The 13,642-nt window shown below is 46.6% G+C and overlaps 1 protein-coding gene across 1 annotated transcript in view; it reads left to right on the top strand.

The window, feature by feature from the left end:
• The window catches only part of igsf3 (immunoglobulin superfamily, member 3), a 115,614-nt gene that overhangs the window by 28,561 nt on the left and 73,411 nt on the right, over window positions 1-13,642 (top strand). The window contains exon 3 of the mRNA XM_035394465.1: window positions 3,082-3,462. Within this exon, the coding sequence (XP_035250356.1) occupies window positions 3,082-3,462 (381 nt within the window). The remainder of the gene's footprint in view (window positions 1-3,081; window positions 3,463-13,642) is intronic.

Below are 13,642 nucleotides of genomic sequence, written 5' to 3'. Positions count from 1 at the left end.
TTCTCATCCAGTAAAGCCCATTGTGTTTGAGTGTTAAAGGGAGTGAAAGGCCTTTCTCCTTCCAGAGAAGTTGCTGCTCTCCGCCTCTTTAATCCCCCGATCTTAAAGCCAATCACATCGGTTTTGACCCAGATTGGTGAATTTCGAACTCCGCCCCTCGGAAGTCTGGGCGTGGCGGTTGCGTCCGATCCGTGGTTACGCTCGGCGTATTCTTGCGTGGCGTCTCTCTGCTGTAGCCGTAAACAGTGGCGCGGGAGCCAGCGGCGAAGCTCGCGATGAAGAGATCGCTGAGATCTCCGAAAAAAGAGAAGAAGTAGGCCAGAAATACGGAGGTGACAAGCGCTGATCAAAAAAAACGAATGTCGCTTAACGACCAAACTTCCCGTTCCTCACTTCTGCAGCTTCTATCGGCCGTGACAAAAATCTGTGAGGGAAGAGGAGGCCTGCGCAGAGAGGATCTGTTTTTGGGCTGATCTTCCATTCCGACTGTAGTGGTTTCCTCCCTTTTGAATTATTTATTTGTTGTTTATTTATTTTATCCTCTGAAGAGGCGCCGTGGAACGGAGGAACAAGCCTTTCCGCTCTCTGTAAACCTGCCACTCGCGTTGCGTTTCCCTGTGTTTTCTGGGTCTGTATTTTTAGCCGGAACACGCCGCAGAGGCTCGGGAGCCGCGGTGTACTAGAAGGTGTGAGTGACGTGACTGCTGTCTCGCTGTCACCGGCCTGTCGCTGACAAGATGGAGGATGGGATGTGTAGGCTCTCAGAGAGAGAGAGACAGGGGGACGGATCAGAGTGGAGGGACAGATTGGAGAGATGGGTCAGGTCGGAGGGGGACAGAGGGACAAATTATTGTGAGTTCAGGCAGATTGGACTGAGGAAGACACTAGAGCAGAAAGTGACCGGGGGGAGGAGGGGTGGATCAGAGGGAGGGACGGGGCACTGAGCAGAGGGATGAATGGCGGATCAGGGAGGATGGATCCGAAAAGCACAGGAGGGATGGATCACAAAGGGACGGGGGGGATAAGTCGGAAAGGGACAGAGGGCGTGGATAATAGAGGAGGGTCGAGGGGTTGAATTAGGGTTGCCGTTTGACTCAGGTTAGAGCTGATTTTACGCTGTGTGGAAAGGGAGATTGAAACATGTGAACACATTAGAGTGAGGAGAAGGAGACTGTGGCCTGACTAGAACTGAACAGATATACGGCCTTATATATCTGCTTATTTACAAGGCACCTTCTGCTGAATGATATTTGTTTTATTTTGTTCTTGGTTTTCTGCAGCAATACTGAGGACAATGTATGGATTTCAATACGTTTTATCCTTATTCCAATATTACAGCTGGAACCAACCAATACACTGGAATTTCTAAACATAATAAGGTCCATCCAATTGGTTGTAAACAGGAATTTCATAGTGTAAATGTCAACCAATTGATTATAAACAGGGAATTCATAGTGTAAAAGGTCATACGGTAAAAACTGTGCATTTTGTCTGCATAATGCGTAGATATCCGGCCTGCTCTGGTAAATAAGACATGCATTGACTTTGAGGTTCAGCTACCAAAAGCTAGAATTCCATTATCTGGTCAGAACGTTTTAAAATGTCATTATTTCAGTTAACCCTCCTGATTAGCTAACTTTGTGGAGAAGCAGTGCACTTTAGGAAGTGGAATCATGAGCGTTAAGGAAAGTGAACAAGAGGCTAAAAAATGAGAACTGCAGAGAGCGAGCTCGTATTGAAAGTATATCACTTCTATAAATATTTATTGTAAGATGTGTGAATATGTAATCATTCCTTAAGGGTTGCTGTAGTGTATGCTCAGTAAGCTAGTGTATCTACTGGTTCATCAAAATACATGGCTTCTCAGGAGTTTGTCTAGTCCGCATGCACTAAAATCCCTGCCATTTTATATAGCTATGAAACATTTTGTAACGCAATCCATAAAGGCCTGCTTTTTGTATTTACAGTAATTTGTAGTAGTGAGTGCAAGGACCAGAAAGGTGACTTACTTACAGTATAACAAAAGGCTAAATGTCTCGTAAGATAATATATTTAGACAGTTTGTGGGAACATTTGAGTCATCAAACCCCGCTCAGGTGCTGCGGAGTGAGCGCATTGTTTTCTGAAATAAAGCCGTGCTCAGAGCAGTCCCTCCCTGAACGGCAGTGTTTGAAAATATTATGACATACTCTGGGTCAAATAACTGCTCGTACCTCCGCCTAATTTTCAGCTCGTGTCAATTTTCCACGGCTATTTAAAAGTATTTGTTTCCTCTTTTTTTTGCGCCCGTAATCGAACGCATTGTCAACCTCTTGACGACAAAAGCGCAATCATGTTATCCAGCGTAATTACATCTCTGTCAGGGGAGCTCCGCCGAGCTGCGGAGTGCGTTCTAAAATACGGGTTTGCCTCGCTCGCTCTCTCTCTCTCCCGACTGGGCCACAGATGGCGCGTCCTCGCCCCGGGAGCGTCGGCTCCAGATTGAACAGGATCTTTTGGAAGTAGCGGCCTGTGGTGCCTCTCTCTCTCTCCCTCTCTCTCGCTCTCCGCTCTGTCAAAGTCCGCCACCTTCGCGCGGAGGCTGAAGCTTCAGCGTTTGCATGGCGATGTGTGTGGAGCTCACAGCTTCTGAGAGGCGAGAGAGAGAGAGAGAGAGAGAGAGAGAGGGCTTTCTACAGAGATACTTGGCGCTGATGTTTCCCTCTTTCTCTTCTCCTTTCCCCCTTCATCCTCTGTACCGTCTCTCTGCAGTGGCTGGGTAGATACTGTAGTTGTTTCTTGCCTGTTTTGTTGTCAATTTTTTGTAAGGAATGGCTACATAAGTCCCCCTCATCTCAGTGGGGGTGCTGTCTGGTTAGATTAATTATTTATTTGACATTGAAAAGAACCTTTTTACTAAAATGATCTCTCTCTCTCTCTCTCTCTCTCTCTCTCTCTCTCTCTCTCTCATTCTCTCTCTCTCTGTCTCTCTTTGTTTCTCTCTCATTATCTCTCTCTCTCTCTCTCTCTCTCTCTCTGTCTCTCTTTGTCTCTCTCTCTCTCTCTCTCTCTCTCTCTCTCTCTCCCTCACTCTCTCCCCAGCTGGTACCGGCTCAGCTAAGCGTGTGGTGACGGTCCAGAGCGGCCCGCTGATCCGCACAGAAGGGTCCCACATGACCATCTGGTGCAACGTGACGGGCTACAAAGACGGCGTGGAGCAGGACTTCGAGTGGTCCATGTACCTGCACTCGGCCCCGGACCGCGAGATCCGCATCATCAGCACCAGCCAGCCCAACTACGCCTACAGCGTGTACGCCCAGCGCGTCAACCGCAAGGACATCTACGTGGAGCGGCTGGCCGGGGACTCCGCCCTGCTGCACATCACCAAGCTGGAGGCCAAGGACCAGGGCCAGTTCGAGTGCTACACCCCAAACACGGACGGGCACTACCTGGGATCGTACAGCGCCAAGACCAACCTGACCGGTGAGGTTCAGCCCCCTCCCCCTCCGCCCGGTCTGTGTCTGTCCATGTACAGCAGTCTCCTTCTTTAAATTCGGCTCAGCCCATGACCTTCTGTTGCACATTTCTCATTGCCCCGGTCGTCGAAATCCTTAAACGGGATTTAATCTGTTTACCGCGAGCAGTCTGGTTTGAGTGGGCAGATTTGCGTGCGACTGGCATGAGTCATCAGGAAGTGACCGCCGGCGTGCTCTGGATGACACGCAGTGTCATGGGGAGAGCCACCTGTCCCTGGCCCGGAGCGCGCCGCCAGTCTTACTGCCCCGCCACTTACCCCGGGGACGTTCCCTGTCTCCTACGCATCACCGTCTTTATTTCGGCTCTATATGATGACCTGACAAATAAGGCTACATTGCATTCCAGGGCCAGTTCATTGTATTTTTGTATTCAAGAGAACTGAGGGATTATGGGTGCTGAGTGAAGGTTAAACTACAATTCCCACAAGCCTGTATGGAAAGGAATACACAGCATTCACACTGGCCCGGATGCGGGGTGCGCTGAACTTTCCGCAGGGTGAAATACAGGGCACCTGGCAGCCCTTTCAGGGCTTAATGAACAGAACCTGACACTTTCTGCAGGTTTAAGTGAAGGGGAGGTTCACGGAGTCCTCACAGGGGTGAGAGACAGCGATGCTGCTCTCTCCGCTGGGCTAATTTAGGGGTGCTCTGCAGTCCTACCACCTTACACACAGCTGCAGCACCACCCGTCTGTAAGCGCCTTGGAGGTACACTGCAGGAGTAACCCAGATAGAGCGAAGAAAATCTGCAGGGTGGAATATTTCTGTTCAAACACCATTTAAATACTCAGCATGTAGTAATGAAGAGCAGCATTTCTGAGAATTGTTTCAGGCTCTGTCTAAACCTGAAATGTTTATACAATGCACAAATCTAGCATTATTTGTTTTATGCATAATAAATAACATTTTAGCTTGGAATCCGTATTCTCTTGTGTACCTAATATCTTGTAGGCTCATGTAAAAATGTAGGTAAACAAGGTCATACAGAACAACTTTTCTGTCCTGGCAGAAGAAAGTTCTTTAAGAGAAAGGCTCTTTCACCAGTTTGAAACATGTATAATGGAGGCTGAACTTCACTTGAGTGGACTGAGCTCTCATGTGCCTGTTACATTTAGCCTATGCTCAGATAAAGCATTGCATTGTGGTTAATGCAGTTGAAAATCCACACTCTTTAAAAAAAAGAATAAAAAAAAGACAAATTTGAGTCAAGACCGTTGAGATTGTTCATTGATTGAAAGTCAGATGAGTGTTCTCAGTCTGGAATCCACTTGTAGGGTTTTGCTCCTCCCCCTTGGGCTGGAGGGCTATTGATTGACTGAACTTGAGTGGGAAGGAGAGGTCAAAGGACAAAATACTTTTCAGGAGTTCTTTTGTTGGTATAAGTGTTTGCAAATAAGCATGTTTAGCTTACTTGTATGAGGGAATACTAGAGCTCAGTGCTTGGATGTCGACAGGATTGTAATGGGAAATGTCTGATATCACAGTTGGATGGTCCTTGGTGAGGTGAAAATTGTCTGGTGTTCTGTGTTCTGGTGTGGAGGGGGTTACCCTATATATGAGGGCAAATGTATACAAGGAATGAAGCTGGTGAGTATAGACTTTATTTATAGATCTAAGTGGTATGATGGGGTGTAGTGATCTTCGTGGTATTGCTGACCTTTTAACCCAGTTTCTTATGGCCCGGGTCACATTACAGGATAACAGAGCTTCACCCGCCATATCTGTCTCCCCCCCCCCCCCCATTTCAGCAGCTGCACACGCTCAGACATAGACTTCCTGTCCTCCCCTTCGCAAAATACATCTGAAAAATGAGCTGCTTTGTTCTGGCGTGTGGCTGGTATACAGTATCACAAAAGGCCTTCAGGTTTAACCATCAAATTTTTATTTTTTTTTATTTTTTTTGCTCTTACAATAACAAAAAGAAACCATTCACGTCATAACACAAAACACACATTCGTTCTGGTTGAAGTGAAAACCAAGTGCTCATAACGTCTGAGGGTTTGCTTTTAAACACATTTTAGGTAAGTAACGTGTTGGACTGTTGAGGTTTTCAATTGGGCCTGCACTACGGTCCACTGTTCTTTTCATTTGCTGCGCCATTAGCGCTAGCCTGCTATTTTACTGTTTAGCTCCTTTTCGGCGCCGTTGTTCTCAGCCCTGTTTTTCCACATGCATTATAGAGCTCCGCTGCAAACCCTTTCGTGTCAGTTGTGATTTGTTGGCGTTTACTGTGCGTGAGTCTGACGGCCGATTTGATGAGTTGGGGCTACAAGCTACTTGGCGTTCTTTACCTCTTGAGGAAACAATAAAATATGAATCCATAAAAGTGTGTTTTTTTGTGAGAACTTGCGTCTGCAGGTGTGAACGTCTGTGCATGCGTGGGCAGGCGTGTGTGTGTGTGTGTGTGTGTGCATGCATACATGCGTGTGTGTGTGTGTATTAGTGCACGTGTTTGTGCGTGCACATTTGCGTAAGTGACGCCTTTTAGCATGCAGATTGTGCGCATTTCCCTTGCTTTGTTTGGCTTGCGCTTTGCAGAGGTCTGTACAGTAGAGATGTGATTGACGGAATGGAAGGAAACGGAGGTGGTATCCATGGGGATGCGGATTCTAACTGTCACTGACTTACACCATTCATGCTACCGTGATTCTACAGCAACATTATGAGAGCCTTATTTGTCCACCAGGTTTTCATGATGCTCCATAGTCATTGTAAACCCTGTGTCACTAGCACCATTTTCCTTTTTTTTTTTTTGGTCAGAACAGACAAGAGATTGTGAGGGTGGGGACTTCCTGCTTCGCTGATAATGCCCCCTTGCTCTCATATGGCTGCCGGATCTCCCACAGTCCTCTGTGACCTCTGGAAGACCTTCAGAATCTCATTCATGAGAACTGTTCACTTGATTTGTCTTTGTGGCTGTCCTGTTTCTGAGGACAGTTCTTTGTTATTGGGGCTGTAAAGTAAAGTATAAAGTCTTATGTCATTGTGCCACAGTGTACATGGTGTACGATGCACGAGACGGAGGAAGTCATCACCATAGACGTTTCCGTGTCCCTCACATACTTACTGATTTGATCACCCACTGACTGGCTGAGTAGCTTTCACAAGGCGACAACACTGCGTTTGTGCACTAGATGGCCAAAAGGCTCTTAAAAGGCGATGGCCTTTTTTATGTATTCTTTGTTTCTTGTGATTTATGTAAGGTATTACGTTAGCTGCTGCCAATTTAGGAGCCGGTTTCCAACAGGACACCTGGGCTTGGTTTCAGTGATCAGCACTCAATGCACAGCTGGGTAACAGTGACACTCGAGAAAGTGAAAATCTCCAGGGCTCTGATTTATGCATGGGTGCGTGCGTGTGTGCACTAGGAAATGGTGTCCTCGTAATACACCTCCCTGACATGGGGCCCCCTGATGTAATGAGTACAAACCTGTGTGTGCGTGTGTGTGTGTGTGTGTGTGTGTGTGGGTGGGTGGGTGTAGGTGTGTGTGTGTGTGCAAGACTACTTAGAAATTTGTTCTTGGCACCAAATCAATCATGCATAACTCGCACATGCACATGTCTTGCATGAGGTAAAATAGTTCCCAAATATTTGAAGATAGCCTTTGATGTTTACCATAAAACAGACCTCCTCTCCCCCGTCAACTATCCACATTAGGTGGTTTAATCTTTGAAGTATGTAAGGGGAAAATTGTAAAATGATATGGTATTATATATAGGCCTGTAACATGAGGATAGTATAATATTCTGATGATATATCATCTGTGAGAAAGATGGGGCAATCAATGTAGGGAAAAAGAATCTGGAACTGAAATGGAGATCAGAGAGGTAGAAGATGAAAAGCATGATGTTTTACTGCCTTGTGTGTACACTTTCTTTGCCCAGTCACTCCATGCTGTGTAATAGGCTGAGAAGCAGACTCACTGTTATATATATATATATTTTTTTTTTTTACCTTAATCACACCTGTATTTCGTACCTCACAGGAAAGGTCTCAGGGGGGAGTCCAGGCTTCTTTACGACACACTTGCACTTCAGCAGATTACTCGCCCCCGGGTTCGAGGGCCCTGTTTTTATCGGGGTGTGGGAGGACAAAGTTACGTCCCGCGAGCCGCCTGTTTGTCAGGAAGGGCCCGCGTTCTCTCAGTCATAAAGCAGAAACGCCAGGCCAGCATTCTCGCCGGCATAATGTAGGAAAAACAAGACCTGTAGGAGACACATTTCAGCCAGGTTGGACACCACTGGAGAGACAGTCATCATGAATCTTAGCCTCCCATTAGAGTTGCCCAGTCTTACAGTGTACTCCTGTTGGAGCGCTGGCTTGTCAGGGAGATCTGTGATATCTGCCTGGCTCCCCTGAGCCAAAATGTTTCTTTGCCTGCTGTGTGCCTTTATTGGTTTTCATTTCAAAGCGTCTACTAGAACGAGAAACATATGGCACGGGAGCCCGGACTGAGACCTGAATTCATCAAAGACCCTGCGTACTTTTACCCACAATGCTGCTGGTGCCAGCCCAATATCGGACTATACCCCTCCACACGGTGAAGTGTCCACCGCTGAACTGACCAATGAGGTTATCACCTGTCGTTCAAGGGCTTTTAAGGAAGTAAATCAGCAGGAGAAGCCAATAGTTACAGCCAGTGACATCACGGCAACTGAAAGTCGTTATGAGCAGAATGAACAGTGAGCAAACAGTGCAGCATCCAGCTGTTATAATCTCATTTAAAGAATCAGCACGGAACCCAGGATCCCATTTAAAATGTGTTCTCACTCATTCTTGTAAAATGAAGAAACCCCAGGTTTATTAGTCTGCTCTGAGAAACGCTTGTCGTACAAGACTGTTCATTTGCACACGGTAAACCTGGTTTCTCCTCTGTCCTTTTCATGTGACTACTTGAGTGTATTTCTCCCCAGTGGGGAGTTTTTAACCACACTTTTTGGGGGTTCAGGCCTGGCTTCTGCCCAGTTTTCCTTCTGCTCTCTATAAAGCGTTTTTGTGACCCTTCCTCTGTTAAAAATTTTTCTAAGAAAAATGCTACACCAAAATAAATAGATTTTGATTTGATCAGATTTGATTTGACTCAGTCCGGTGGCGTGCTGCAGCAGTCGGCTGGTTTAATTTATAGTGTTTGGTTGTACAGTCATAGCTCTCCTTTGATGAGGCCCACACTGCTGCTCTCTGTTCACAAGTGGGGGGGGGGGGGCAGTATCTTGCATGTGTCATCCGTGGATGTGCTGCGGAGCGTGTGAGGGGGGTAGGACGTGCGCTGGCACGCCGTGTGAAGAGATTGTTGTTCAGTCGGCGCAGGGCAGAGGCGGTGCGCCAAGGCCACGTTGGTGTGCGAGGCCAGCGTTCGCACAGTCATGGCCCTACCTGTGGGCGTACAAGCAGCTATGCTGTCATAGAGAGAGAGGGGAAAGGAGGGAGAGGGAGAGGGAGATAGAGAAAGGGAAGGAAGGAGAGGGAGAGAGAGATGGAGAGAGAAAGAGAGACATGTGTCTAGAGAGAGATGAGAAAAATATAGATGACAGAAGAGACCCAAAGAAAGAAAAAAAAAAAGCATTGAGAGAAGGTGTGAGAGAGCGGAGGGTTACCCCAGAGGAAGAAAATGATCCAAATAACAATTAAGCGAGAGAGCAGTGAGGGGGCAGGATGAAAAGAAGAGGGAGGGCGGTGGCACAGAAAGCGTGTGAGATAGATGAGATAGAAACAGAGAGAGCAAAGGGGCATTATCTTGGTCCAATTAATTTGGACCATTTGGCTGGGTGTCTGGCATTTGTTTATCTCGACCAATGATTTTTCCCATCTTCTTCTGCATTAGTCACACTGTACAGGGCTCTGACCTTTTCCCTCTCATTGGATTGTAATTAGTTTTGTTTTGCTGGCCTGCCTTGTGATACGGAGATAATGTTGTCCAGCCGTAGCCCTCTGATTGGCAGGGATTTTCGCTGTGCTGCATTCGGTAAGAGCCCGAGACAGATTGTGATCTCCATCTCAGGCGATATGCAATTTCCCCCCGCAGGACCATGACAGTGCGGGAAAGGGCGTCTTCCTTAATTGCATTATTGTAGATATAAGATATTAATATCTTTTGTGAGCGTTTGAGTATTTTTGCATATATTTGACAATATTTTCTGTAGTAGTGCCTCCCTTTAGTAGTAACATCACACAGGGAAAGTCACCATATTATACTTGCAGGAGAGTAACGATCACAATACTGCTAAGAGAGTAACAGCAGCCCTGCTGTCGGGAGCATAAAGGTTACTCTTTGGGGAGTAACGCTCATACTAAAGGAGAGTAATGATCACATTGTACTGCAGGCTATCGCTGAAACAGCAACAATCGCTGTGTAACAGCGAGTAAGAATTACACTGTCCTTAAAGTAATAATTACTCTTTGACAGTAACAATCACTCTGTGTTGCTGGGAGATTAACAATCGCTGTAGCTTTGAATGAGTAGCAATAATACTCTACTCCGGGAAGAGTAACAATTGCTCAGTGAAGTAACAGAAATGGCAGGGAAAGTACTACTGACAGACTTTTAGGGCAGACACACTGGATGTGTGTGTCCTTTCACTGGAGAACAAACAGAGGTGTCCTCTGTCTTTCTTTTTCCTTTCGACCATATTAGCATATTACCCATCAACGGGCGCATCGTTCTTTCTCCGTCTTCATCCAGGCACGTGCGGTATTTCAGCAGGATCATTGTGAACTGCGTGCTGGAGGAGAGGGGCTTGGTGTGACCTTACATGGGGACTGACGATAGGCGAGCACTATTCTGAATTGTTCTGTCGGTTATTAATGGCCGTCTAGTGACATGCTTTCAGGGGGGGAAAAAAAGTCATTTGTCTGGTGGGCTGGGAGGGAAATGAACACTGTCCTGTATTGTTAGTAGGGTTGAGAACCCATATCCCAGCATTACCCTCTGTCTTTATCATGCATCTCTGTCCATTATCGCGCACACACATCTTTGCTTTGAGCCTCAGTGGCCTTGTACTTCTGGTTGTCTGTGACAACGGTGTTCTTCTTTGAGGAAAATGCTGTGGTGTTTATATGGTCAAATGCACTTGCACACGCATGTACACAATATGCAAACACGTGCACACAACACAAAAAGACATGCATATAAGTACACATGCACACACATGTGTACGCACACACACACACAAACACACATGTATGCATACAGAGACACACATGTTAATGTGCACCTTGGACATACTTGTAAACACAAGTACAAGCACACATACATGCACACAAGACAAACAATATGATTCCTCTGTGACTTTTGAAAAACTGACAGTGTAATGTCTGTGAAAGATTTTCAGCACTGGGTTTACTGACACAATAATTAGTTTTCCCCTGAGTTTTCAATAAAAATGCCAATTTCACCTCGCTCATTGAAATGCTAATCATTCTCCTCATTATTTGGAATTGCATTTTTGTTTCGTTTAACGTATTTTGTTTTAGTTGTGTGGTGTAAAGTGCTGAAAAAATTGTTTGTTTGTTTTTTTTTTCATTTTCAGAGAAATAATTCATTCCTATGTTCTGAGCCGAGTGGCATACCGAGCATTATTATGTCCGAGTTGATTAGATCTTAACTCCTTCCATTAGCTGTGGTGATGACCTTCCATTCTCCCTGATAACGAAATACCACACAATAGAGATTAGACCAATGGCAGTTTAAAAGTTTCTGCTGGAAATGAAAAAAAAAGAAATGGTTTCTCATTCACTGCAGTGGTATCACACAGAGTATTATGTTTGTGTGTGTACGTCTGGATTCATTTTCTTGTTGTTTTTTTTTTTAAAGATAAATTCAGGAAATGTATTGCATTTTTCTCAGCCTGGATCTGTCTAAATGAAGATAAGAAGCAATCCGTTATGTGAAAGCATTCTTTATATATGTTAAAGCTGCTGTAACTATGGTCACCTCACACTTTGGATATTTAGGCTCCATGTCTGAGCTCCATTCTCTGTGTTTGCGTGTGAGGGGCGGGATGGTTATGCCTGGAGCTTCCATCTGTTAAGCCCACCCTCCCACCCCGCCCCGCCCTGGCCTGTAGACCCCCCCTCCCCCCCAGGTCCCTGGAGACTGTGCGCCTGGCCGGTGGTCAGTCGGCTCGAAATGGCCGTGGCTCCTTTGGACTAAAGAGCAGCTGGAGTCGGAAACAAATGCGTCGTGGGCGCTTGCCCGGGCCCCCCGGGGCCCCCGGACTCGGGACCGGGGCCAGGCGCGGGTCCAGGACGGCAGCTGGCGGTCTGGGCCGGGGCCAAACCCGACCGGGAGGGTGAGCGGGAGAGCCTGATCTGCTGTGCGCCAAGACCCGGGTAATTAGGCACAGGTGGCAGCATATGCTGCCTGCCCCCCCCCCCAGCCCCCCCACCCCCCCAGGCTCTGAATGATCTCTCGCTGAACCATGAGAGGGGGAGACCCCCTCCCCCCCCCCCCCCCCCCCCCCCCCCCCCGCTCCCCAACACCCAGAGGGGAATGTCACTTCTGGGTCCATAATGGGGATGGTGAGGACGTGGGTGAGACGGGCTGTGGAGCTCTTTGTTAGGGACTGGCTCTTCCTGCAGCTGTCTCTACACCGGAGGGGGTGGTAGTCTTCAGCTAACTGCTGCGCGCCAGTCAGATCTCCTCAGCTCATCATGCCTCCTTACAGGTTAAACAGTCACCTGGCGGTGGAATTAAATGACAGGCGATTCTTAAATACAGTCAGATTAAGCCACTTTTATGCGGTCTATTCTCAGATGTGGAAATCCACTGGAAACAGATCAACAGCCAGTGTGGATCAAAGCAACCTCATCAGGATTAGGGAGGACAAAGTAAATACGCTAAAATGTATCACTGTCAAATGATATAAAATCTGCTGCTTGCTGTTTACAAATGTCACTGAATTCCCGTGTGATGTGACCAGTGGATTTCTCAGAGCTTCAGTTAGTCAAACACATACTCAGAACTATAATTCTCTGAAGAACTACATTTTCTATAGTAAATTTGTATACTGTAGCTCATAAATCATAAGTGTGTTCTTTAGGTGTGGGTAGATACTATGTATCATAGTAAGATGTGGGTAGATACTATGTATCATAGTAAGATGTGCATAGGTGTGTGTGTGTACACGTGTGTACACGCGTGAGTGTGCGTGCATGTGTATGCGTGTGTGTGTGTGTGTGTGTGTGTGCGTATCTGTGTGTCTGCGTGTATTTGTGCATGTGCATCCCTCTCAGTATCAGCGTGAGAGAGGAGAGAGAGAGAAGGGAAAATAAGAATGCCCAAAAGTGTCGGTCTGAGGGGAATGCAGCTCCTCCGGGCGAGGCCCGGGCTTCCTGAAGGCGTGCTGGTTTCTCTCGCAGTCGAGCTCGACGCTGGAGAGTCCATTTAGCCGCCCTCTTGGGGGACGATAATGATTTGTGAAAGCGAGTGGACACTGGGCCGGAGGCGGCCCAGAAGGGGCTGTGAGACAGACTGAGAGGGACGGCCAGGGGGAGCTGCAGGAGCAGGGCAACGCACACAAACTAGCTGAGCCTTCTCACTTTGGGTTTCCAGCCCTGCGTTAAAGCAGTGTCCACATTCAAATTCCCAATGCTTCCTGCTTCCATTAGTGCTAAGTGTCCAAGTTCACACCTGAATGTTAATCGATGTTGCCGGAGACCTTAGTAGCAGGTGTGGCAGGCTCACTTATTTTAAAACAAGGTGGTCTAGACATCCTCTTTATGTATCCGGTTCTGGATTTGCCAGACATGGTCCTTACACAATTCTGTATTTACCTGATTCTGTGTTTACCTGGTTCCAAGCATTCCCTGAAAATCTGTTTCATGTGCATGGAAAATAAGATCATAGCACTAAACTGAGAAATGAAATCCCAGCAATAAGCCAAAAAGGGTTTTTTTTATGATACAGTTCTTTTCAGGTCATGTGAATTATTTTGTCTTGTATATTATCATCATCATATAAAAATGTAAGTGAAATATTTTAAATTTCCCAACTATACTCTTCCCAAGTACATTTTAACATTCTACCAGAACTTTCCAGTGTTGTTGCCAAATTCACATGATTTGATGATTGTTCAGTTTTTGTTCGTGAAGTGTTTGCATGCAAAAATGCAACGGCAAATCCTGCATCA

This window comes from Anguilla anguilla, chromosome 15, assembly GCF_013347855.1.
Source record: "Anguilla anguilla isolate fAngAng1 chromosome 15, fAngAng1.pri, whole genome shotgun sequence".
Lineage (NCBI taxonomy): Eukaryota > Metazoa > Chordata > Actinopteri > Anguilliformes > Anguillidae > Anguilla > Anguilla anguilla.
The sequence above is the reverse complement of the archived record's forward strand: the minus strand, read 5'-3'. Positions and strand labels throughout refer to the sequence as shown.